The sequence below is a fragment of the Embiotoca jacksoni genome, unplaced genomic scaffold, assembly GCF_022577435.1.
Source record: "Embiotoca jacksoni isolate LCO1_2020_lvr unplaced genomic scaffold, fEmbJac1.0.p SCAF_6, whole genome shotgun sequence".
Classification (NCBI taxonomy): Eukaryota; Metazoa; Chordata; class Actinopteri; family Embiotocidae; genus Embiotoca; species Embiotoca jacksoni.
In genome coordinates this window covers 17,477,894-17,505,893 of record NW_027185414.1, presented here as the reverse complement: position 1 = coordinate 17,505,893, position 28,000 = coordinate 17,477,894, and the positions used below count along the sequence as shown (strand labels likewise).

The window sequence follows — 28,000 nt, the reverse complement described above, 5'->3', positions numbered from 1 at the left end:
ACATAAAGGATAAGGCTGGTGTTATTTTATATCATTCATCGTCAGGGAACTATTTCTTGGCTGGCAGCTGATTCCAGGTGGAACAAAGAATGTTTTTTGGGAGTTAAGCTACTCAGCTGCTGGCTGTAGGGTGGTATCCATCTTATCACTGAATACGGAGCTCTGTCTGGCGCCGAGAAAATGATTGAATTAAAACAATGTCTCAGATACACGATGTGGATCAGCACACACACATGACAGATGGCATCTTAGGTTGCCAAGACAACTGAACCCTAATCCTTCCCTCTCTTATCCCCACTGCAATCGTGAGGGGGGGGGGGGGGGGGGGGGGGGGTGATAATTCAGCACAGCGCCATGTGCTGTGTACCACTCAAATTGGTCCCCTGGGTCAGGAGGACCTGAGGCCCATCAGATGGGGACACACTTATTAGAGACTCACAAGTGTTTTATCATTGTCAGATTAAAGCAGATCTCGTATTGAGGAGGAACGAGGTGCCCTTCATGTAATTGAATATTTTTTGTGTGTGCTGCTGATAGCTAGTATTTTTCCATTTTTATTTTTACACAGTATATTAGCATTTCTTCATGTTGACTTTGTCCAACTGTCCAAAAAACCCAAGCCCACACTGTCGATGTTTTGTGTCAGCGGCTTACGTTTTAAAGTTGAGCGACCTCTAGCGGTCGTAGGAATAACGACAATCTGGTGTCCCGGGGAAGTGACGCAGTTCAGATGATGTCTATTTAATGTGGGTTTTTCCTTGTTAGGAGGAGGCGGGTTGGTTGGAAGATTAGATACAACAGCAGAGGTTTTCTTTTGTTGTTGTTGTTTTTTTTTTTTTAAAGCTTGTTTACTGTTGCCATGACAACTAAGGTTAAGAAAGCAGCAACTTTTAATGCCCAACTGGGTTCAAGTCATCATTTTAACCCAAACAATTATCTTTGTTGTACTGGAAGCAGGTTGTTTTTGTACCTGAACCTACACGGGGAGCTATTTCAGGAAACACTGCTGTGGGTTGTATGTGAGGGTAGGAACAAATGACGTATGCGGTCGTGGTCGGTGGAGGAGTTGTTGTTTAGGTGTTGTTGTCAGGTGTGAACATTAAGCTGATTCGTCTTTTTTCTTTTTCATATGGTTTCACCTGCTTTCTCTTGATGTATAGTTATATTGAAGAGGATTTCCATCAGTGTTTCTTGTGAAGGTTCAGGTTGCTCGTCATGTTGAACTACTCGGCCTGTGAAAACTGTTGTACAATGATGAGTTATGTCATCAGGGAGAAAGCTGGACCTGGAGACAACAAAGGGATTTATAAAAGTCCAAGAAGCATAGAATTATATTTGGGCATTTATCAGGCAGGGAGGCTGTAATCAAAAGATACTATACTGCATTATTGGATATTTAGGATCTAGTTTATTTTTTGAGCTTGACTCATAATCGTACCAACATTTATTGCTGCATCATTTTTAAACATTTCCTTTTTCAAATGTGTGTCTTTTGAGCTTTCCAGCTTTATGGAAGTGCAATGCAAAATTTAAAGCAATAGCTATTTTTGAATCAGCCTGATCATAATCAACCAGACTGCTGAGAAAATTCGAGACGTGGGGGGGGCGATTTAGAAGTCTGTCTCCTAAAACTTCAAAAATTCCTGAGACCACGTTGGCTTTCACACCTGACCCCTCCAGCAGTCCTTCAAGACTCTCTGACTTGCATACAAGACTTTGATACTTGACTAAAATTCAGTGTAAAATGTGCACAAAGTTAATTTAAAAGAAGCAAATGGAGTTCTTTAAAATGAATCCAACATTATCATGTATTGTGCATTAATGTTAAACCATGTCCTAGCGTTGTCTTAACGGTGATCATTCCAAAGTATGAACCCTGTCTCGCTGTCACAGCCTGTCGGTGGGTGTGTGTCTGTGAGACGTTCATATAAATGACTAATAAATAATGTGTCAGCCAGTCGTGCACATGACAAATGAATGCTGGTTACCTCGGCTCAGGCTGGCAGGCCAGGCGGTCAGTAGCTGCGGGGCAGACCTTTACTTAATTAAACTACCTGTCACACTGAGCTTCTTAATGTGAAGCTGGTTTGGGACCAGGGCGAGGAAGTTACTACTCTGATTCTGCAGCAGAACAAAAAGAAACCCAGATTTATTTACACAAATGTTTTTCACATTTTTGCGCTCCTCTATTTCAAACTAACCAATATGCTGTATCTTGATATATTAAAATGGTTTCTGTGGAGTGTCAACTAATGGACACCAGAGGGCAGCATAGCAGCTTAATCACAAACCCTTTATGCTAGACTACAAAAGGGAAAAGGGGAGCTATGTTTACTTATAATGGAGTGGCTGGCAGCCTTTGTGTAGTGATTTAATGGATCCTTATTTAAGTAAAAAAAAAATAGAAAAAAGTACACAAATATTCCACAAAACTGAGGAGGGCCCTTTATTTCTTTATAAAATAGCAAATGGACAGCTCCTTCATGGAAACTAGAAGGAACTACCTCTGCTTTTCAGTACCTGTATGCCGATGCAGCTCCATGGTTACCTGACAAAGGCTTCATTCACTTCAAAACCTTTACTCAGACATGGAGAGGGCTCGGCTCCACAGGCGACCGACCGACTGTCATTTGTCTCTGTCGCTGTGATTCCAATCACTGGGATTTTAACAAGATTACCAGGAGCGAGTGGAAGCAATGGAGTACCAGTGTAATGTAATTATCAAGTGATGGAGTGCCTGAAACGGCTGTATTATCACCGGAGAGTCGCTTAACCCCTGTCAACACGTGAAAGATCACACCTTCACTCACTCTGTGTGACGGTGAACAAAGGTTTATCACCAGACAGACGTATATGAGCATAAACAAGGACTTTATTATCATTTGTAAACAAAATCAAAGAATAGAGTCTGCCTTTGTCTTTGTGACATAATGAGTCTTGGTAGAATTAGGTATGAAAAATACTCTATAAGCTCACTTGACTTCATGGTCTTCAAATGTCTCCTGACAACCACATTTCTTTCTTTTGGCACTTCCTTTTTACACATGTATCCCGGTTTCCATAGCAACTCATCTCAGTTTTAGAAACACGGACAAAAGACACTGGAAAAAAAAAATGGAGAAACAGGCAAGGACATACAGAAATAATACATGTAGCCTCACATTAATCAATGCAGCATGCGCACACACACACACACACACACACACACACACACACACACACACACACACACACACACACACTCCATTAGTATGACACACACACACAAGCAGAGACACACAAATATCAGTCACACCTTTTACCATCAAGAAAGAAAGAAAAAAACACAGGATTTATTGTTTGGTTTTGAAGAGGCTGACACCAAAATACTGTGACTATTCTGGGATATTGACAAATAGGGATTCAGAGCACATTGTCATTTAATTAATTTTATTTGTTGAGGCACAGAGGGATGTAATATCGGCGTCACTAAGACATTTGTTCGTCATAATGACATCACTCCAGCCTGAAAGCGCCTGGATAAAGATGCTTCTATTGGCTTTCAAACAAAGACTGCGTCATGTCACTTGTTCAACTCTCTCTGGTAATTTATTTAAATGCCCCTAAGCTGAATCTCTAATGAAGGACTTTTAACAAGTCACTTCTTTGCTTCCTTTTCCCTTAAACTTCACTCTTTCACATTATTTGTGATGTCATGGTGCCATTTGGGGCCCAAATCTGTGATCTCCAGTCCTGTACACGAACCAAATATGAACCTGCAAGATCGCTTTTATTTTGAGTGTTTGCCTTCAGTTATTTAATTGTTCATTCCTTCATTTACTCCACTGATTTAGCATTGTATTGTTATTAGACATTACATGGTTTGAAAAAAAAAAAAAAAATCAATGCAATACAACCTTTGTGTTAGTACACACAATCATCTTTTAGCGTAGTGTAGCCTCCATTACCCACAATCCAACTGGACCGCCAACAGTTCAGTTAAAGATTATACCAGTAGCTGCTAATGTAGCCTGAAGCAGAGACGAGGCCACAGTGGTCTGGCAAACGCTCTTTCTTCTCCACACTCTGTTTCTCAGTTTCAGCCAATGCTGATTAAGGTGACATTACTTGAGGCATTTTAGGGAACATCCCTCAGCTGTTTGATTTTTTTTTTTTTTTTTTTTCAAATGCATTAGAGGTCCTGAAGGCCTTAAAACAGACTTAAATGTGTAAAATCAGTGGAGTATAGAGCGAATATAGAAATATTCCACTGTGCAATGGTATAGAAAATTCAGTTGAGAATTAAGTTTGATGTTCTGATGAAAACACCTCAGAGCCTTAGATTTGTACAGTACTTGAGTAAATGTTCTTGGGTACTTTCCAACCCTGCTTGCAGTTGTTGAGCTTGACTGATTTGTTGAAGCTCCTGATCCAAAGACTTTGCATGTGCTTTCCTTTGTTTGTGTGTGTTAGGCCAAAAAAAAAGAAGCTCTGTAAGAGGTTCAAAATCTCAAATACCGAGTGTGCCGGCAGAAGGGAGGAAGACTGACAGATGGACGGAGAGATTGATGGGGATGAACACAAATCTTGCCCCTCTGTGGAGCAGTGGATTGACAGGTCTACTGTGTGTGTACATGCTTGTTGTGCAGCAGCGGTCAGGGCGGTGTGAAGGGAGCACCATTAAAATCAGCTTGTTTATTTAGTGCAGAGTGTATAGGTGCAGAGGAGAGCCAGAAAACAAGTGTCTCTCCAAGATGACATCTCACTGTCAGATGAGCCAAAACCAGATCTGCTCGAGTCTGAGCGGATCTGCTCTGAGTTTGTACCGTTGTTATCCGCTAACGTGTGTTTGTGCTGCTGTTGTAAGTGTAGAAACAACTTTTCAGAGATGGACAGTGTCCACTCAGTGTGTGTGTGTGACTCATCCGGTGTATCATTCAGATGTAGCATCTCTGCAGTGTCTGAGTCACCATGCAGCAGTGACAGAGTGAGGAAGAGCACGAGGGAGGGAGAGAGAGCCGGAGGAAGACGGCAGATAACAAAGAGGGCTGATATGATGAAAGAAGGATCATGACATTATCTTATCCTTCTCATCTGACTCTTTTCTGCTGCATTCACTCAGCTTACTTTAGTCTGAAGGGTGCAAGTGATATTGTGTCTATCTAGAGCGCCGAGGAGATAAAGCTACAGTGGATTTTAACAGGACATCTATCTTAAATAATGCTTTACAGTTCTCTTTGAGTCAATAATATCTGATTTCTGTAGCATTAGAAATATTTCCTGATGTAGGAGATGTGTTGGACTGTTAAATATTCCTGCAGGGATGCCATTAATGCAGGAAAACCAGTAGTTTCTTTTTCTTTTTCACAAGCTTATATGATTTCTTTTAGTACATTTCTAGTAATCTTCTCTCATAACTCAATCGCTGAATAGAAATGTAACCCACAAGAATATAAACATTTCCCCAGTCTTTGCGTAAATGTCCTAATTGTGACAAATCACTAATGGGACTTGTAGCTTTAACTCTCTGTTTTCATGTGAAATATCAAGCTGAGCATTTTTTCTGTGATCTTTCCGAAGCAAATATCAGAGGCAATGTTTCCTGTGTGTTTTGTCCTATTTGTTTATTGTCTGTCCCTTTTCTCCCGCACACTCGTCCTGAGGTGTCTGCTCTCGCAGGCTCAACTCTTAAAGGTGCCGGGCCTCAATATTTTACCACCGCGGTGACACAAAGCGAAATCTGTTAGACAAATGCAAATGTGTGCCGTTAAGTTCTCATTAAAAGTGGCTGCAGGAAGTCGATAACAACAACGAGTGAAATGAGCGACTGTTTTTGGTCCTGGCAGTATTTTTTTTTTTTTGTTCAGCGTGTGGTTGCTGCTGAAGATGAGAAGTAATTGCCTGCAATTTTAAAGCAATTTCTAACCCTAATGGGTAAATTGCAGGGCACACAAAGGGGGCTTGGTGTTGGGCCATTCATACCGGCAATTCCGACAAACGGTTTAACATGAGACAATAAAAGGCCTGTGTTTAAGATTAAGATTGTTTACCGTGCGATTTTGTCAGGGTTGTTATTATTCAACACAAGAGATGGTCATAGAAAACAGATTGGTCGAGGTCAGCTCTCGCAGTGAGGAGTGTGTACCGAGCCGACTCTCTAAATACGGAACAAAAGGGCAGACGGCGATAGTGTCGTCCTTGTATTATCCCTCCGCCGCGAGACCTCTCTATCAGATATGTCACATCACTGTCACTAATGAATTCAGATGGACAAGATTTGGTGACAGCATGAAATCCATAAAGCACCATTGGCTGTGAGAGATTTAGTTCTGTAGTCTGAGTCTATGTAGAAATGTTTTGTCCTTTTTAATAAAGCAGCTACATCACACAAAATGAATCCTAAAAAATGCCTCTCTAAAACTCAACATGGCTTGAACCAAGTTTCTGTTCTGTTTCCTGCAGGTCCATTAGACATGAAAGCTCTCCCCCTCACCCCCATCCCCACCCCCCTCCTTCTCTCACTTTTTAATGAGATTTGGAGTGTGTTTGTCACCCCACTGTGAAGCCATCGGTGACAGGCAAGAGGACAAAAGGAGGCCTGATGCTTGGGTTTTGGGAAATACCCCCCTCCTAACCACGCGCACACACGCGCACACACACACACACACACACACACACACACACACACACACACACACACACACACACACACACACACACACACACACACACACACACACACTTCTATTGCTAGCTCCCATCTGGTGGTAGGTCACTAAGAGGCAAGCCTGAATAAGGAAGTACTGGCACACACATGCCTGCATTTCTGTGCAAATACACACATACACATGCACACACTTCAATCCAGGTGCCTTAGCTGCATTAATTGGCAAAAAAAAATGTCCTCCTCTTCCTCTCCATTTATTTCTATCCTCTATTCAGCATCAATTTGTTCTGCAAATATATTGATTTTTATCGCTGTCCAAATATCAAACCATTGCAGCACAACAGGGAGGAAAATGAAAAGCAGCAGGAAAGAAAATAATGCAACAAGTATTTTTATGTATTATTATGCAACAATAAATTGTAGTATTAAACTGAAATTTAAAAAGCATGAGAATCACCGTTTTCTTTAACCTCCTATGAAAATCTGTTTGTCCCAGAGGTTAGATTTTCTCTGCGTCCCGCCACACATCAAATGCTTGTTTTACTCTGATTAATGGAGGAATTTGTGCTTGAACTTCATTTAAGATCAGCGTGTGGCAACAATTTATCCTCCTGAAAGAAAACTAAATGGCTTTGTTTTCAAATTGTTTCAGCCTTCGAAGTGGAAACTGAGAGGACAAAGAAAAAACATGCTGTTCCCTGCACAGATACGCATCTGCAGATCTCTCGACTCCTTGCACACAAATCCTGCATCATACTGTTGCGTTTGAAACATCTTTCTTTGCATGTGTGTGTCTGTGTGTGTGTGATCTTGAAGGAGGCCTGATGAAGGAGAGTTTCTGACTTCCTAATATTAGTGTGCCTCGCCCCAGAGGCTCCCCCTTGACAAGCTGATGACGCACTTCCTGACAAGGTGGTAGGAGGAGGCGGTGTGTGGGGAGGGGAGGTAAGGGGTGTGGCCAGCTAAATATATACCAGCTGTGGTGATAGTGCTGGAGGCCGGCATGTGCGTCCAATCATGCTTCCTGACTCGTGCAGAAGGAGGATCCTGCCGCTGTTTTCCGAACCAATCGGCGCTGATCCAGAGTCTGTCGTGGGGCGGGGGGATCGGTGCCCAGTATTCGTGTAGATGTGCGACTTATAGAACGGGATCGTTCCAGGTTTTGAATGCCGTCATGTGATGCAGCGTTTTATCTGCATTCTGCATATCTATGTGCAGCTCAGTGATCACGCCCGTGGTCGTGTTACGCAGTGATCCTTCATTGAGCACCATGGACAGCTCACATGTGGATGTATGTGACTACAGAAAACAGGAGGGGCTGCGATTACTTACAAAGTATTTCTATACATCAGAACAAAGATATTTCTGTGTTTGAAATGATATTTAGAGAAGCAACTCGTGAGATTCTGCGCAACGCAGTGTAACTGCTTAGTTTGTCTTAAGTTTTGGGACGGTAACTCCAATCATGGATTTGGAGTGGTGTGTCCTTCTCCGTCTTAAATCAACATCCTATCTAAAGAAATACTTTCTCATCATCCTGTGAGGTGCTGGAGGCACATTGTGCAAATCAGGAGTTTATTTATGAGCCACATAGGCTCCCAGGGGCCCGAGCACGACATGCGCGCAGCCCCCCCCCCCCCCCCCCCCCCTCGAGTCATTAAAGAGTGATTTTTGGCATCCACTTCCACTCCTCTCACACCCCTCCTCTGCTCCCTTGAGGCTGGAGCTGCACCTGCCCCCCCCCACCCCCCCCCACCCACATTGCAACAGCCATTTAAGATGCGGAACATATGTACGCTCATTCTCTCAGTTTAGCATCCGTGCTGTCAGATGCACATAATGCAAATGAAAACATAAAAAGAACATTTAAAGAGAGGCTGGATGACGTGTTTCTGCAGAAAAGTTGCATCATTACGCAGGCAGAAAGCTGGCTGCTGTTACCTGGAGTTTTCTGTTTTTTCCCCGTTTCAGTGGGGAGAAGCAGCAGCGAGGTTTATGTCATTAGTGGATTGCTGGTCACGGAGGGTTATGGGTCACCTCCCTCACTTGTGCTGCGACAGCATGACGGTTCAGGCTGGTTGACTGTGAGAAAACTCCATTTAAGGTTGACTGGTGACACATTTATTGAGCCTGTCAAATTAACGAAAGCAATGAGCTGTGTTGGAACAAGAGTCACAATAACACACACAAATACACACATGGGGGGAGGGAGGATGAGTGTGTTTTTAACATCACCTGATCCAGAAGTTGTACATCAATCAAACGCTGATCTCTGAGTCACCTTGGGCTTTTCAGAGCTCCTGCAGAGTTGTTTGACGTCAGCGTTGTTACGAAAGAGGATGTGGTCTGAATTTCAGTAATCCAGCGTGCAGGAGTCCGTACGAACGGGAGTCAAAGACGCACATCGTGGTTTAAATACAGAAACCAGACATGCACGCTGAATACAGTTTGGAAGGGAGATCTTTTTGGAATTAATCTTCTTTACATGTTGGACTGATAACCGTCATGGTCTGCCTCAGTTTATATGAAGGATATATTGAATCTGTTTTTGAATTTGAAAATAAACTTCTGACCTTTTAAGCAATATAAAGACACTCTTCTTTGGATACCAATTTGTCTCTGGCTTGTTAGCAACTACCCGACCCAAAGTCACTGAGTAGATAAGGAGTATTGTTTCCAGTCCTTGCATTCTACTGGGTACGGTCCTTTAACCAATCGGCGTTGACCACCACATCACATATGTTGTAAACAACAGAGACCCTCCCCCTGTGTGAGAAGAGTGCAACACCATGTTGTTAAATGACCGCTGCAGACTTAAAATCTTGCAGTGGCAATTTGAAACTTGCAACTGGCAGTTCAAAACAAAGCAACTAGACAAGACGGTGCAACATGTCCAGAGCACCGACTTACCGTACTTCCGTTTAAATTGCTGTCCCTTCAGGCTTTTTCGGAGCTGGATGTCATTTTTAACGTCTTGGAACATGAATGGGGAAAAGATAGTTTTAATTGTGATGAATCGGCGAAAACATAAAAAAACGAAAGGGTTGATGGGCTTTTGCAAATTTATGCTGTGAATTTGAGACAGGTCTTCCCTCTTTTGTCAATTCCTCCCGTCTTTTTCGGGAGCAGTTCCGTCATTTACAGTAGTTAGTGTCTCCTCTAATAACCAGAAAGAAATCGATCACTCGTTATGTTCTACAGCGGCCCGGTTCTTTTCCGACAACATTCTAAAGCAGCTTTGTCTCGTCACGAAACTCTGGTCTGAACTGACCTTATTAAATCCAGAATATTTAGTATTTTTAACCGTACTTTTGCTGAACAGAAGATGTCTCAATGTAAAGACTCTTCTTAATTAATGTGTGTGAGCTGGATGATTATTGTTTCTACATCACGCTTGTGTAAACTGCTAATTGATCTTAGATTGGCTTCCTGTCGAGCACTACTGTCACAATATGAATTGATTGGATTATGATAATATTAAAAAGCCATGTTTAATTGCAGTAGCATTTTTGGAAATTTAAAAACCTCATAATGCTGATCAGTGCGGGTCCTGAACTCCTGCCTAAAGTCTGAAGTGTTTAGAAGATGGATGACGGCTTGTAGCAACAAACTACAATAGAAAATAGAAAAGTCCAACACAGATGGGCGAGTCTGAATGACAGCAGGTTTTTTTTTTGTTTGTTATATGACTATTCTTATTCGATTTATTCATCTTTAAAATGCGTTGTGCTTGTTATTCATTAAATATTTTATTTCTCCAGCCTCGCGTATCACCATTGTTTATAAAAAGACGTTCACATGAAAAATGTCTCTCATGTCACTGGAGAAAAATGATTGATTAGTTTGCCCATATTGTATTCTGACATCTTTACCGTTTTGTCTCATAATTTGAAAAAATACATCCCTGCTTGTTTTTTTGAGTGGGACCTTTAACCTGAATGAGACATTCACCTGGAAAAGCTAAAGATGGTTCATCTGTACTCACTGTACCATTTTGTTTTGTTGTATCCCCTCTGACGATCATCTGCGACAACCCTGTGCTGAGGATTTGCGGGTGGGGGTAGGAGTCGGCTCTTAAATCGAAATCACACCTCCAAACAGCTCAATAAGTGCTCCTCCTCCCTCTCATCTCCATTAAGAGGTTAGAACAGTCAATAGGTCCAGCAGAACACTGGGGACTGAGACTATTGATTTCACCAAGGGGGAAGGAGGGCAGCCATTAACTGTGCACTTCCTGTGGCCTCGGTGGAACTGCTAAAACTCACTCTGCTCCAAACCTTATTGTAATGACATTATAGATTTTTTTTAAAAAGAAGTTTGTTTTTTTCTTCATTTTTCTATTTCATTTTATTTATAGCAGCGTGTCTTGATTGGCACAAAGGAATATTCTGCAGAGAAACTGATGAAGTGAATATACCTTAAATGCAGCTGCAGACTAGAATCATAACCAATCACATAAAGCCACGCAGATGTCACATAATGACATGCCTTGTCAAGCAGGTCTCTTCAATGATACTGTTAAATCTTGCATTTGAGTATCATATTAAATCTGCTATGTTTACCACAAAATGCGTCGTTGATCTGAACTTTGCCAACCCTTTAATATGAGAAACAATGCTTTTATCAAGTGCCATCAAAAAGTGTTCAGACTGCTCTTATTGCACCCGAACAGTGATGTGCATGAAGCAGAGGAAAGCAGGAACTTTTCTGAGTAAGTTACATTGCTTGATCAACATCAGCACCTGAGTCACACGGGTTCTCCTAAGTGCCATCGGGCCGCAGTTCAAGTCATTTGCGCTGAATGTTTTCCTTCAGACGGCTCTGAACGTCACATTACAACTGGACAGTCCGACCCTTCGGGACCAGTTCACGGAAAACCCACCTGGTTGCACTCCTTATCCGATGCATCCATTTCAGTGACTTGGACGGTGACGTTCTGTCCCTCTTCAAACAAGAATGTCTCTCCAGACATCTCTCCAGGCTCATTGCTCGATTGCCGTAAGCTTTCTGAAGCGTTTCATGGATCTCGGTTGTAGGTTTCCAGAGTATGACACAAAATTTGATGTGTGAATCTGCTCAAGTTTCAGGTCCACATTAATCTTGCAAATGTTCACGTACCAGTGGCAACAAAAAGGGGTGTAACTCAGGTGCTGATGTTGATCTGGAGACGTAACTTGGAACACTGACTCACAAACCTGAACCTGAAAGTCTGAACATTTTGATCGCAACTCAAAAAATCAAACTGCAGATAAATGCATATTTGGCCAATATCCAATGTAGACTATAAACATGTATTTTGAGACAAACAATATTATCAACACACATAAATCATGTATGCGTACATAATTCATGTATAATCAGGTGCTCAATCAGTAGTTTCAATGTAGTTTGAGACTTAAAAACCAGGCAATCAAATACTAATTAAATACAAATACATTTTCATTTTGTGCTATATTTTTTAACAGCGGCGTGTGGGTGTTTTTTTTTTTTTTTCCCCATCTTAAAGCAGCTCCTTCAAATTTCTCCTGATGTTACTTCCCCGTCTTACTGTGGCTGTTTTCGATCATTAAAAATGATTGTAAAGTATTCAGTGACTCCACTATTGGTGAAACATTTAGCAGCTGAAGAGACAGACATCCTTTGAGAGTAGAGATCCAAAAATGCTCAGAGAGAATGAATATTGGAGGCGTGAGGTGGCAAGAAATGCATTTATGATGTTGTTCCATGACTGCAGGAGGTAAATATAAGTAACTCTTGAGTGTATAGCGTGAAATTATGTTTATTACATATGTGTGTTAATATTGTCTGACTTTTTGCATTAGTTGTTCTCCCTTGTTGTCAGCACAAATACTCAGGACACGCAGGTTTGTTTCCTTTTTTTTTTTTTTTTTTTTTTTTTTTTTTTTTTTTTATCAAAACAGAAAACAGAGTATTTGATTTTGACATCAACAAACCTCTCGATTTACACAGCAACAGAAGCCATAGAATCACACCGTAACTTCAGAGGCACAAAAACAAGAAACTTCTCACTACTTCAGGTTGCACATTTGTCATTTTTCAAAATCGCACGTTTTAGGTTTCATTCTTTATGTCAATGAATATTATGACAATGATATCAGGGTTGTACGAGGGGAGGAGGAGGTACATGTGTTTAAGTAGGGCGACGGGGGTCCAGCCACTGAATGAAATACATTAATCCAACCAAAGACGGAGGAAAGAGAGAAACAGGAAGAGAAAGAGAGGAACAACAGCACACAGCCAGTGTGGACCACACCAAAACAAAAACAGAAACATGAAGATGAAGAGCGTCCGCCTCTCAGACGGAGCTCGTTTTATCATTCTCATCTGGTGAGCAGCCCCATCACAAACTCTTTGCACTTTTTTGTCGTCAAAGATGTTTGCGTTGGACTCTATTACTATATTTTTATACATATATTTCTTTACAAGTGTTTATTTTCTATATTTGTTATCACAAAAAACACGACTTTGAAACAAATGCATAAAAAATAGTTACAGAAGGAGTGTTCATGATGTTTGACCAGAACTGTTACTATGGATTTATTGCTTTGTACACTGAGTAATGTTTGGTGCCACCTGCACACTGGGGGTCCAAGACGCTGGAACTTCGCTGCTGATGGTCTGTACTACCTTAAAAATATTTGACTTCTAGCTAAAACCCAGCTCTTCTTTTCACCTTTGGTTAATTGTGCAAAGAAATTGAAGCATCAGTAACAGTTTCTGAGACAAAGACAAACGAGTTCAACAGAAACATAAAAATAGGACGCACTACAAATTTCACTTTGATCCATGCATAAATACACATCCACGCACATCTACTTGGTGCGGTGTCGACTTGACGTCGCCACACATGTGACAAAACAAACAAAATTGGCCCCCCTCAGATCTTCTCAGTGTAAGTGCAGACTGAGGACAAAATGCATGGTTCTGTTGTGTGTTGCTTGTTTCAGAAGCCTAAAACACTTGTATCACCAGACCTCCGCAGATAAAGGCAAGTGTTTACATTATATAGGAGTTCATCAAATGTTTCATCTCACTTCCACTCTGTGATGGAAAAGGACAAACCGATTGTACACATTAGTGATTGCCCCTCCGACTGCTGCTTCTCTGTAACTGCAAATAAAAATCTTTTATTTTGGTGAAATTTATGTAAAGTATAGACATATGTAAACATATTATGTAAATACATGTTTGGGAATGTTCACAACTTCAAAATGATATTTGACATTTTAAAATCATCTCCCTTTAGTTTTAAATGCCCAGAAAACACATTTACTCAGTCTTTTCTCAATTTAAACAGCATGACAGATTTTTTTTTTTTTTTTTTTTGTGTACGGCTCTCATTAGTTTGAGGTGGGCGGGGCTCAGCTGGACAAAAGCCATATTATACATTTATGGGAACCTATCAGAAACATTTGAATCAGGTGACAATTGGGGGAGGATTTTTGGCACCATTATTCAAATCCAATCAAGCCACACAGTCTTGAGCCAAGTGTTAAAATTGATGTATTAAAGAAATGTTTAGTTTTCAGAGGCATTAGCTTTATACATTAGTATTTACTCACTTATGCCTTTTAAACACATAAATATCAGTTTCACTAAATAGTCTTTCTTTTCTTCTCATTAAACGTTATAAGGTTTGCTGCTCTATAATAGTAAGACTCATACTGATTTTGGTTAGTCCCCAAAGTCTTTGCATTGCACAAACCCTTCATAAGGTCATGTATAACCATGAATATCATTATCTATTATGTCTAAATTTAATCTATAAACTCTAAATCTCTGCCATACAGGTTTTTATTTAATAAAAAAAAATGTTCTAGTAATGCATTGGTAAAACTAGACGTTTAGTGGCTTTGATGTTGAGTATAATAATGAGAATGGCTTTACTCCTGCACTACACTGTTGAGATCTGACAGGTTGCAAATCCAAAAATCCAATGCCTGACTGCAGAGGGTACAGAGATACAAAAGGGATCACAGGCAGCAAACATTTAAAAGACATTGTCACCTTTTATGCATGTGTAACCAACCGGTCAACACGAGTCATTACGGCCCTCGTCAAACCTCGACACCAGCTCACTCGCATGTTCAGGACTTTACGCACGCAGAGAAGCCGGTGATAAGAAAACACAAATGCCTGTGCATTAAAAGGACACAGTAGTCTGAGTGCATCCAGAACAGATACAGTACAATCTATCTTAACAGAGTGTCTACTTTCTGTTTACAATGCTGTGCAGGGACATATTTATACACTGAAATGGCTGGCTGTAGGAAGTTGTACCATAACTGTTTGATTTGATAGATAAGGGGTCACTTCTGATGGGCAGCTTCTATTTAATCCTACCGGCTTCAGTGTGGTCAGGAAGCCTCGGCTGATGGGATGAAAATGTTTACATTTACACACAATTGCACTCCAAATAAATATATCTATTATCAATATGCATAATAATACATTTACAGACTGCCAATTTGATATGTTACACCTCTATTAATTAAATGTCTTAAATTTTTTTTTTAAATACTTTAGTCATTTTTTCATTAAATTGATAATTTTCTAGATTATTTTTTTATTTTTCGAATTTGTGCAACCAATACAACATTGGATTGAAGCTTTTCTTGTTTGTTGATATTTTCATGACTAAAACTGATGCACACTCAGGAAAATAAGTCTACTCGTGTGTCGGTGAATGTGTGTTGGGTCTAGGAGTATCCCTCATCCTGCCTGTAGCCGTAGCCTCCTCCCTGTGCTTCTTCCTGGACATACTCCTCCGTCTTCTCCCAGCCGGCGGCCCAGCCTCCGTTCACCTGCGTGGTCGCACCGTACATCTTGGCCTGACCCCCGAAAGCACTGTAACTCTGCGTGATGTCGCCCGTTTCTTCTGCCAGCTCGTCCTCCTCAATGAAGCCACACTTCTCCTCGCTGGTCAGCTCCGGGTCGGCCCACGGCTGTTTTTCTCCCGATGCAAAGAGCCCGTAGAAGATCACACCTCCATAATGCACCATGGAGGCTATCAGGAACACATACTGCCACTCCTCCCGAGTCTGAAGAGGAACAGGAGAAATGTGAGTGTCTTTTTGTGAAGTCATCCCTCCAACAAATACTGCCTGTGGACACTTTGGTCTAAAAACACAATGAGCCAGTGCACCTGTTCCCAGTGTAAACTGTTCCTTCACCATCCTGCTGCCACCAGAACTCACCAGTTACACCAATAATGTGTCTCAAAAAGCAGCAGAAAATAGTCCCCGACAAATACACATTTTTACTCCTGTTTGAGTGATGTTTGCTGAACCTTTAGTCGCCTACTTTAAAGTCATTTTCAGTTTTTTAACATTTACATTTAATCGAGTGAGGCGGTCATAGAAAACTTGGAGCCTTAGGTTTGAATATCTGACTGAAGATAAACATCTTAGTGAAGCTTTGGAACAAGTTAAAACAGAATATACTGGTTGAATTCAAATATAATAAGTGGAATAAGATACATAATTCAGCTGCCACAGGAGGAAATCTGAACCTTAAGGGATTGAATTCATCTTTAATTAATGAGCTAAAAGAATATTGCAGATATACTTTCATAAGTTTACTGTCCAACTACCACTAATGTAAGATTACTGTCTAGAGAGCTAAAAGAAGTTAACCGCCGGGGATATTTATAAATCTTCTCGGTTACACAAACAGAAATTTGTAATGTTTTTTGTATAATACTAGTACACAGTGTCCTAAAATCACTATGCCCACGTTACCTGTTATAAACTCTTGTAAATGCCTTAATAACCTATTCCAGTTATTTTTAATGTAGAAGCAGTGACTACAGAGATAAGTGTTGATAAAAACAAACAATGCATTTCTTGATTAGACCTCTAATATAATTTAAGTCCCTCTATTTAGTCCTTCTAAGTAGCATATAAACATTTATTAACTAATTTATTACACACTCTTAAAGTCATTGTATGCAGTTATAAGTTCAATGCACGTGTTTATTAATGCTGTTATAACTTCTTATGCTGACAAATTTTACATTATTAAAACAGTGCTTTACTGCACTCTCATTCATGATCTGTTTATACACACTTATTGCTGTCCACAGGAGGAATTATAATTATTGTCAGATGCATCGATAAATACTTAAATCTGCTTACAGCTACATTACAGGGTATTATAAACCATTCTTTTAATGTTTACTGTATTTACTGCTTATAAAAGCTAATTAGGGGTTCTTAAAGTAAAGTGCTCTGATTTATTTAGGCCTCCATCAGGAATGTTTGCACATAAAATTAGAGTATCTTTATTATTTTAATGTTTAAGGGAAAAGCCCTTACCTTGTTCTTTGTCATAGCACCAACAATCAGCGGACACACCATCCCAGACAGGGTACCCACACCATTAGAGATGCCCATTAGGATACTGGCATAACGTGGAGCAATGTCCAGGTGATTAACGTTAAAGCCTGAGGGAGGAAATACAACACAAAAGTGAAAATATTGCTGATAGATTTTTGACCTTTGTGAATGTGTAAGGCCAGTTAACCAGATTTATAAGCCCAACTGAGGTCGTCAGTGTGACTCTATGTAATGAGTAAAAAAAGCAACAGAAGCAGGACACGGTTGTAGTTAAAAAGCAGCACAAATGGTGACCATCTTGTTGCAGAAATAGGCATCAACTCGCCACATGTTCCCCTCCCCCCTCCCCCCGCTCCCTCCTCCCCACCACACTCACACTCACACTCTGACTGGCTGAATGAGTAAGTGTCTTGCTGCTGCACACTGTCCGCCTGGCAAATCCCCCGAGACAGCTAGCACTGAATTATTAAACACTCAGAGAGAAAGCTTGAGAACAACGGGCAAGAAGCTGAATTGCAGACAGTCGCAGACATCCGCATCCTCTGTAGGTAAGCATAAACATGACAAGATCTGTTGAATGAATGGCAGAGGAAAGCCGCACAGATCAGCTCTGACAGCTCAAGACGGGCAGCGGAGGGACGCAGATAGACTGGATCTTTCCAAATGTCCAAATGTCCTCTTAGAAGTTACAACTCCTGGACAGGAAATCCTCTACACACCTAACTTTATAACTTTTTTTTAACCTCTACACACAGCCAGGCTTGCTGTCTGCCCTGTTTCTGTTCCTCATGCTAAGTGACAGCAACCATCTACTGGCTGTAGATTCAAATTTAGCAAACATAAATTGGTGTTTTTCCCATTATTGTCAAACTATTCCTTAAACTAAGACTTTTGAATATCATTTCTCACTTTCTTACAAATACAATGCACATTTTCAAAATTATGCCACAAAACCGCACACTAACACCAACAGCTACAAAAAAAATATATTCACATTTTTTCCCCTTGAAATCTGGCCTTTTCTTTGACGCCCCAAATCTAAACTTTATATCCAGTAAAACTTCATGCTAACAGTGATTCCGGCATCACAACTACAGTACATTTAAGTTTGAATTTGTACATGAATTAAATCCTGGTTGAACTGAAGGAGTGGTTACGTGCACTGACCTGATATAGCAAATCCACTGAAGCCCACTGCCAGCACGAGGAAGGAGATCGCCATCCCTTTGCTGTGGGAATATCCGACCACCAGCAGCAATGTGGCCTCCATGCCAAATCCTAGCAGAGAGAGACAGCAGGTCACACACACACACTAACACACTAACACACACAAAGCCCACAGGCTGTTGGTCATTGTGGTGCCAATTGAATTAAGCGTGATACACGGTCTGCACTCAATTACGTAAGTGACAGATATGAAATCAATGCACAGTCACAATCAGTGAGTCAACTTGTGTACTGAAGCATTGAACAGATAGATTTTTACAAAATATAAACAAAACCATCTCTCAAACTCGTTTGGCAGCGAAGAGCAACCAAAAAAACAACAACAGTATGGATCCAACACCATGAAAGTAACACCCTGTGGCTGTGCAGAGAGGTGTGGACATTTTTTTTATTTTTTTATTTCATCCTCAGTTCAGAGTTCTCACCTCCACAGTTCATGATTTTCCTGACAGTGGTAGTGGTCAGGATGTTATTGCTGCGCAGGTAGTCGGCCAGCTGGCCACCAATGGGCACAATGATAGTCATCACCAAGTGGGGGAGGGCAGAGAGCATGCCGACCTGCAACCACACAGAAATAATCCAAATCATCTGCAGTGTGATATGACACCACAATACGTTTATTATGCTTGTATGAGGGAATACGGCACGCAATGATTGTTCAACTACAGATGTTCTCCTTAAATACTATTTTATTGTTTGTATTGTCTTTAATTTCAACATCGGTAGCAAATCTCTTTTTGATCAGCTTCTTTCTGGGATGCTGGTTTTATACTTTCTTTGAGAGGATGTGACAAGAGGTTGAGTGCTACCAGCATATGTAGATTTATCAGACTAAAGGCCATGCATGTTAATCCTAATGTCCCAGACAGCATGAGCACTGGTTTATGCGTCAATGCAATTGGAAACACTGGTGATTTTCCCTGAAACACAGATAAACTTTTGTCTGTGTTGTGAACTGATTTAACCTTGTTATGCAATATATCCAATCATCACAAAGAACCGGAGGCCACCGGTTACACTGTCATTGATTTAGATAATGAATCGCTGCATCTGGCTTAGAGCAAAGTATCACATGCTCAACTTGATAACATCCCGCTGACAGTTGAGTTTTTCCCATTGCATTTGAATCTATAATTTATTGATCACACAATTCATGCTCCATGTTTGTGCAGCGATAGTGTTGGCTCACCTTGCTTATCTCAAAGCCAAACACTTCCTCAAAATATGCAGGCTGGCTAATCAGCAGCAGGTAGAACGTCCAGCTCCTGCAGAAGTTGGCCACAATGATTGCATAGACGGGCATAGAGGTGAAGAACTTCTTCCAGGGGGTCTTGAATTTCTGCAATACATTATGACAAGCAATTGAATTATATGCATAAATATTCAGCACATTACCTGACAAAACATACAAGGTGGTGGACATGGCTGATGAAGTTGTAACTTGATAGTGTGTCTGCACTTGTAACGCTGTTTACAAGACAAAGGATTGAAAACAAAAGTACTGTGTGGAGGGTGTCCCCTCACCTCTGAAGGACCCATTAGCTTGGCACTCTCTCCAATGCTCTCCTCTATGTAGCAGCGTTCCTCATCCGTGATGGTAGGATGTTCAGCAGGGCTCTCGTAAGACACCAGGATCCAGAACATATACCAGAAGATGCCAAAGCATCCTGCGTATTACAGGCAGATTACATGTCAGAACTTCAAATAATTACAGATGAAGTCCTGCTGCTATTTTTGACCTCAGCAGTAAGCACATGCAGAGTATTTGGCAGCCGGATCTTTCTAAAATGCCTCAGAGAATAAAAGTCAGACAGGAAAGCTAACTATCCAGTCCAGTGAGAAAGATGGGAGGTTATTTATTGACATAACAAAACATCAGGGGAAGGAAATCAATGCACAGTCTGCCTGGATAAATCCATTTGACTTTCACTGGACTCACTAACTGTCAAACTCTTAAAGTTTCAGCCAAGCTTAGAAACACTTAAGTATATGCGTATTTCATCTCCTACTCCTTTGTGCAGTAATACACACGTGTGTCACCCCAAGCCCTCATCGATCTTACCGTAGATGTAGAACACTGAAGACCAGCCTGAATACTGAACCAGGATCCCTGCCAGAGGCATCGCGATCACAGCACCAGCATAAGAACCTGACGCACAGCAAGACAAGAGAGTCAACGCTCGGAAGCTCGGGCATCTTAATCACCGTGATAAAATAAACTGAGCTGTTTCTATGTGTTTACCACAGAATGAGATGGTGGCCAGACGACTTCTCTCCAGTGGCGGAGCCCACTTACTCCAGATGCCATGACAGGCAGGGTAGGTCACTCCCTAAACACACCACACAGCAGCAGTCTGTGTCAATGTATCATGAAGAAACGGTGGAACTCAAACGGTTTGTTTGGGACATTCAGTTGTATTGTATGAACACTAAATAACAGTCTATATATATCTAGTCCGATTTTAAACATCCATTTCAAACATTATAACAGTATTTGCAGCAAGCTTAGAGGTGTAAACCGTGCAAACAATCTATCCGAAATACCCCTTTTAGATAAGAGTCTGAATCAATAGATATCTGATACAAGAACTAACACAAATTAACATTTTGACCCTTGTGATTACCATGAACAAACTGTATGGTGCCCGGAGCAAAGAGGGCCTGATGAGCTGTTCATGGAGCAAAGCAGGCCTGCAGATATTAAATCTTCATCAGCCACTAATTTGAACAAACTGAGCTGATGGAAAATACATCTTGCATGGGATGTAGTAAAGCAGTGCAGTGCCACCTGGTCTTTAAGACATTACATATTTAAGTATATGTTGTTTTTAGTTATTTTAAACGCAATTGATCAAAACTATAAATCATCCTTCCAAAAATGTGAGCTGCAGCATGATATATGATGCTGGTCTACTGGTGGAAGAATTGTTTACAATCATGACTGAAATGTTTGATACCATTCATCCAAAAACTTTGAACAAATGGAAAACTGTCAGACAGAAAGATGTTTTCATATCTAAGAACTGTTGGATCAGCTTTCTGTATTTTCACTACAATAAACTGAATGGACATGTCAAGATTTACTCCACAGCAGGCAGATTTCTGGGTGTTGCATTTCACTACGAAGGATTGATGAGCCTTTGCATATCAGCATTTTCTTCCTCATCTATCTGTACAAGCGCACTCTGCTGCTGTGTATCAAGGATACAGAGGGAGACAGAAAAAAAAAAAAAAATTAGCCGGACTATCCCACAAAAACCAACCGTAGTGGACTGGATCAATACAGCTCATCTTAAATTTCCACTAGCTGAATATCAAGTGCATGTTACAGTCTTTTCTTTGTTTTCTCTTGGAGGACATTTTACAGGAATCTCTTTTTGAACACAGAATTATTGCAAATCCTCAGCTATTTATACCCACAATAACAAAAATGTACATGACATATTCAACCTTTATGTTCTATTAATTGTGGATATAAATTCATTGCTAATTTTTACTCGTGAATATGTTAAACCATTACACACATGGATTTTTATTAAAGCAAAGAAAGATTCAAAACACTGTTAGATGCTGACATTGTCTTACCTCCACCAGTCCTTGCAATATCCTGACAAAAATGACACACCCGTAATGGACTCGGGCAGCCGAGGGGATGAACATGTTGAGAATCGAGGTGAGGATAATGGCTGCACCAAATACCCTGAAAATATTATAAAATGCATTTTAGATGAAGCATTTTATACCTAGAAACTCCCCTCATAAAGAACTGAACAGATTTAGCTCTGCTGTTGATGACTAGGAACCGTGCACTGAAATACCACATTAGATCAGACCTATCTTTTATTTTGATAGCTTTCTTGTTGTGGTTGTGGATTGGTTTAAATTATTTGCGTTGAGGGTGTGAATACTCTTTCCATGAAAAAAAAATCCATTAAAACATATTTCATATTTAACACAAAAAGCCATTCCAAGTCTTCTTGTTTTTATCTCGTGTTGTTGTAAGGACACAAATCCGTCACATTTAAAACCCCTTCTGAATAAAATCATCTCTGCACGCAGGCTACGACGCGGGTCCTGTGGCGTGTCATCGGATCTGATTGGCCCTGCTCCGCACGCGCTCATTGGCGTCACGGAAATAAATATTTTAGGCAGCGACGCCCCATTAACAGTCATATGTGTTGCTTAGCAACCGTTTTCACTTTGACAATGCCCCAAGAAATGTGTTTTCTGCGAAGAAGGACATTTAGTTCTTCTTTGACATTGACCGGCAGAACCGAAAATAATTTATTGGTCTCTATTTTATTTATTTAAAAAATTTTTTTAATCATATGCGTGTTATGACTCAATAATTTATATAAACTACTTATCGAAAAAAACTAAATTATCCATGTACTCGTCTGTCACGGGTTGTTAAAAATAGCTACCACTGCTTATTACGGCGTACGCGGGAAACGGGAAGAGGTTTTTAAAGACAGGAATACGCATATTTATTTTGTCATCTTTTTTTTTTTTTTTTTCGCAAAGGAGCAGCTGAGCAAGTGAAGCAAGGCCGTCCATCAACACCGAGCTGCTTCTCATTTCTGTCACGTCCTACCGGCCCTCTCCTGTGCACGTGGGGGGGGGGGGGGGGGGGGGGGGGGGGGGGCAAACCCTAATCCGGCGGAGACTCCTGTCGGGCACGAGACCGATTGATTCGATTACATCCTCGTGTCAATCAACGGGACGAGGGAACCCACACAGACAGAGTGCAGGGAAATAAAACGTAGCCTAAATGAAATGAATGAGAAGGGCCCACATTAAAGATGGGGCAGCCTGTAGTAGGCCGTCGTAGTTTTATAACTTTTTTTTTTTTTTTTTTTTAAGATTTATTGATTAGGCTGCTGTTCGCCTTTTTTTTTTTTTTTTAAATTTGGCTATAGGCCTAAACGTTCGTTGCAATTGTGCAATGAAGGTTTAGTCCTCTGGTTTAAGATACACGGAATTTATTTCCTGTATATTAAGTAACCAATTTTGACAATTAAATATGAAATGTAGCTTATAATCATGTATCTCAAGAGTCAACCCCTTAAATGTGCACCCCCCCCCCCCCCCCCCCCCATATTAATATTACATCCTACAGTGTCTGTGATATAACGTGGGCTAATTGTATGACTGAGGCATTGGCAGTGCTCGTGTGAATTAAAGCCTTTGGCGACAAGAGCGAGTCTGGTCTCCCCGCCCTGAGAGAGCGACAGATTAGACTCGGCTCCCCCCAGGGAGCTCATTAACAGGTGGCAGAAAGCCCTGACACCAGGAGCTGCAGGCCTGCCAGCCCGCTGCCCTCCCCGCAGCTCCACACTGTCTGCTGCCTTCATGCAGTCACACTCCGTCTTTATGTACCTGTGACCTGCAGCCATTCCACTGTTCACACAAGAATGACGCCGTATTTTGAGACCTCGCTTTGGCTTTTTTTTTTTTTTTTTTAAGATTTGTTTTTATTTTATTGGATTTATTCCAGTCTCAACGTGCATATTTTCGTTTCCTATCTATTTAAAAAAAAAAAAATAACCAGTAAAGGGGGAAAAATAGCATGAGAACAAAGGAATAGGGGCATTTACTTTCCAGTAATTTCGTTAAATATGACAACAATCCTAAAAATCTACATCTGCCTCCACGCACCTTTTGTTAAAAGCCATATTTATGGTAATTGACTGGGAGGGCCGCCTACCTGTTCGCTGCCAGTCTGGAGCATATGTACCCTCCGGGGATTTGTGTCACGATGTAGCCCCAGAAAAAAGATCCGTGAATCATCCCCACCGTCTCTGGATCCCAGTTGAACTTGGCTTTCTGGAGGCATATGATATGGAAAAGAAAAATATTAAAAAAATAAAATAAAATGACCAAAGCAGAGATGTTTAGGAATTTACCTGTGTTAACATTTCTTCTCAATCAATCAGGAAATAAACGGCTTTAGTCAGTGGAATTGGATTGATGAAAAGGGAGGCCTGTTTACTAAAGGCTCACAATGGTTTATTTCGTTTAGATTACATTGATGTAATCAGTAAAGCATCAGTCTTTCCTGCCTATTAATATGCTATTAATAATGAAACTATTGCTCCATGAAAAATATGTAGCTGTCTTGATGGATGAAGACGAGTATTTGGTTAACATTTGGCCTTAATTAGCACAAATATATACAAAATTTATCAATTTTACCCAAATATTCTTCTTCTAATGTAAGTATAGAGACGTAGTTTTAGATGTACAGTATTTACCTTTTGCACGTGTTTGGTTTTTACGAATGTGCTTCCAAGGAAATGTCAGCTTTAGAATGACTCGATGTATTTTTGCATTTCGGCAATAAGTACAGGACACAGACATCCATTTCACGTTGTCTTTTTTTTTTTAAATTGCAAGATGTGCTATTACATCCAAAGAATAGCCTATGGCTATAATATAGGCGTGCTGACATTACTAAACAGCTTCATCTCTATTGTACATTAGGATCTGGGTGTATGTTTTAAAATACACAGTCATATTACACATTTTTACGCACAAATTTTCAATTAAATTTTGAAAAAGCTGATCGTGATTATTGGGATTGATTTATGATTTATTAGATGTAATATGGCAGTAGAAGGCCTGGAAAGCTCGTTCTCATGTGTGGATAAATACATTTTCCCTTTTTCTCTTGGTAAAAATCATAATCGGGTGTTCGGTGTCTTGAGGCACGTGTTGTTTGTCTGCCATGTTTTTAGGTGCTCGCTGCCTTTGCCACACCTCTTTGATGATGATCTTGCCGTCCTGGTGGATGGTGCTGTTGTTGACCATGCCCACTATGGCCACGCCCAGGTTGCATCGGATACCGAAGGAGATGCAGAAGCCCAGGCCGCTCATCATGGCGATGATGTAGCGGCGGGGCAGACCGAAGCAGTAGCAGTCGCACAGCGGGGGTTTCTTCTGCGCGGCCTCCCGTGGCCGACCATCCTCCGTCAGCTCGATCACCTCCCCGGTTTTCTGCCTCCTCTCCATCAACCTGCAACAACCAGGTGATGATGACACTTCTACCGAGTTCGCCAATAAAACAACGTCACATTACATGAGGAAGATGCTCAGGAAAAAAAAGTTATACTTCCGCCCTAATGGAGGCCCATTTTAATTTGCTTTTAGCATCAATATTTAATTCTGGGATGAGTGCTTTGGAGCTCAGATGGATCTTGTGCCTATCTGAGATTTCTTGTCACACATTCAAAAAGATGTAGGAGACGGAAATTGAAGAATCATCATAATCAAAGAGCTGTTTGGATAAGGAGGCCTCTGCACTGAATTGTCTTTAATGGAAAATATTTTCTTCTGACGCACTGAGGAGACTCAAATCTGTGAGGTTCAACATGACTCAAAAAGACATGGGCGACGATTACAAACCAACTTTGTTCACCTGTGTTTGACCTTAAGAAAAGAAAACGATAAAACAAACAAAGTTGAGCCTGTGGAGCTGAAAAGAGGCGGAGAGGTCCCTGACTGTACCGCATTGCAGCAGCCCACTCACTTTCACACTCATTAGCATTCAGGGACTGAGCAGCAGCTCCAGCCTGAAAAGACACACGTCTGTCTGTGGGCTTTCCTCAAGCTCCTCTTTTTTTTTCTTTCCAGGAAAATCACATAGACTATTCGTTACATAGTACGTGTTTGTCCAAAATCAGGATGCAAAATGATACAAATCCAAGCATTGAAATTCGTTTTTCTGCAAACGAATGAAAAACTTAAAGAATAATTCAAAATGGACATAAAAAGAATCGAATAAAATGCAAGTTGGTCTTAATTGCAGGCCTGGTATGTTGGCTGCGCCTCAAAACACAGAGGTGTCGTCGCCTGATCCTGAACGAGAATCAGTTTTATTTTAATTCTCATGCATATTTTAGAGGAATAATAGCAGCCAGTGCTCTCACGAATGTGTGTATGACACGGGCGATGAATTCGCAAGGGAACAGGCCCAATCTAAACATAACTGGAAGTCTAAAAATGTATTTATTCACCTGCACGTGCAAAAACTATAAATACACACTAAAGAAAAGCCATACAAAACGTCTAGGTTGAAATGGCCAAAGTGAAGATGGTGATTTGGAATGAAACACGGGCTGCTGGCTTCTCATTGTGTGTGCGTCACTGCTCTCAAACGTGACATGAAATGCATCGCAAATTATGAATGGATCCCCACAAAATTTCGCGCGTGGTCTGCACGTTCTGGATAACCTATCTGCCAATGAGATTCATGTTCAGGCCCCTGCATCAGGATCCAGTGGCATCCAAACCTCTACACGCGCGCGCGCACACACACACACACACACACACGCACATTTGATTGCATAATTTTCTTCTCACATCTAGAGGCGTGACTAGAGACCCCTGCAAGTTGTGAAACTGTTTTTAGGTGGCCCGTGGACCCACACATCTCCGTGGCTCGTGTCTTGCCAAAATGCAGCAAGTAAATAATCACATATGAGCGTGGTAATTCACGCGCGCCAGTTCACATGGAAAAAAAAATAAATAAATGCGTGCCCTTACCTGTGCATATGACCCAGGGTCTTGCCCGCAAATTCCTTCACCCCCGCCGTGGCTTTCGTTTTCACGGACTCCATATCCAGTTTCTGTGTGTAGGCCTGTTTTCTCTATACTATTTTACTGCTTACGCGTCATGTTACAGCGCAGGATGGCCGACTGCAGCGGCTACAAGGAAAACAACAAACGAAGTTATCAGAAATCTGAGCCCGGGGAGGCGACCATCCAACAGACGAGTCTAAATTTTCAGCGCTGATGTGAAAGCCCCTTCGCGTAAAGACGGGCAATCAAACGAGCTGCGCGCCTTCATCCACCACCACCTCATCTCCTGCCTTGCGTACAGTAGCCGCGCCAAGTGCCATCACGACGAAGACGAGCGAAATTGACAGCCAGCGTCGTAGAGCGATACGTATCTATGTTCACAACAAGAAGAAAAGGAGAGCTAATGAATCAGAAAAATTACAAAAAGTCAAAGTTCAGGAAGCAGAGGTGGGTGTTTGGAGTGGCTTCAATAAATCAAAGAGGGAGTGAGGCTGTATCGTGTCTCCTGTGGTGAGAGCAGGTTCATCTGACGTCGTGTTCAGCACCGAGGTCAGCGACAGCAGCTCCGCGTCCAACATCTGGCCAGCTGCTCAGCACGAATGAAGGCCAGGTTTAAAAACCAGCATGCAAATACATAAATATATGAGTCTGTTTCTATTGGCAATTTCGTAATAACTGAGGGGAAGAGGAGGACATGTTTTAGAGTGAGACACGTCGCTTTAATTCACAGCCTAAATGATAGGACATAGAATAAAATTATTTCGATTCTATATTTTTCATTTTGTGTTTTTATTTATTCTGGAAATATATATTTTTTTAATAAAACAAAGAGAGTATTCTGATATGAAAACTGCAGCTCTCCCGAGGGCGGTGCTATGGAAACCAAACGAGCAGGGGTGAATCCCCGCCCCACACGCCCCCCCCCGCCCACCTCCCAACGAGCTCTTCTCTCCAACGTAGGAATTCATCAATAATTTAAACGTCTCCCCAATTTTCATCCCCACGACAACCACATCTTCCCACCGAAGCACGAGCAACATTTTGGAAGAATTATTTTTTGTTTCCCTCATTATTTGAGATTTTAAAGATATATCATGTCGCAACAGTCATTGTACACACTAATAATAATAATAATAATAATAATAATAATAATAGTGAGCTTATAATAATAATAATAACAATAATGACA

At 41.1% G+C, this 28,000-nt stretch overlaps 1 protein-coding gene across 1 annotated transcript; it reads right to left on the bottom strand.

The window, feature by feature from the left end:
- Positions 1 to 12,407: 12,407 nt before the first annotated feature.
- On the bottom strand, positions 12,408 to 27,399 carry slc17a6b (solute carrier family 17 member 6b). Its single transcript, XM_069173466.1, has 12 exons — positions 26,776 to 27,399; positions 24,991 to 25,246; positions 23,939 to 24,057; positions 21,817 to 21,931; positions 20,474 to 20,561; positions 20,294 to 20,380; positions 19,756 to 19,898; positions 19,421 to 19,570; positions 18,657 to 18,789; positions 18,172 to 18,282; positions 16,984 to 17,111; positions 12,408 to 15,708 (listed from the first exon to the last, which is right to left on the bottom strand). Exons 1-12 carry the CDS (start codon positions 26,847 to 26,849, stop codon positions 15,367 to 15,369), a joined length of 1,746 nt encoding a protein of 581 aa, XP_069029567.1. The 5' UTR covers positions 26,850 to 27,399; the 3' UTR covers positions 12,408 to 15,366.
- Between the last annotated feature and the right edge of the window lie 601 nt (positions 27,400 to 28,000).

What these genes read in the sequence shown, in the direction of transcription:
- slc17a6b (XM_069173466.1), bottom strand. Translation starts at nt 26,849, where the DNA reads ATGGAGTCCGTGAAAACGAAAGCCACGGCGGGGGTGAAGGAATTTGCG. An exon ending in GGCCACCATCTCATTCTGTG is followed by an intron (nt 20,381 to 20,473) that starts GTAAACACATAG and finishes GCTGTGCGTCAG; the next exon opens with GTTCTTATGCTGGTGCTGTG. An exon ending in CAGTGGATTTGCTATATCAG is followed by an intron (nt 17,112 to 18,171) that starts GTCAGTGCACGT and finishes TTCCTCCCTCAG; the next exon opens with GCTTTAACGTTAATCACCTG.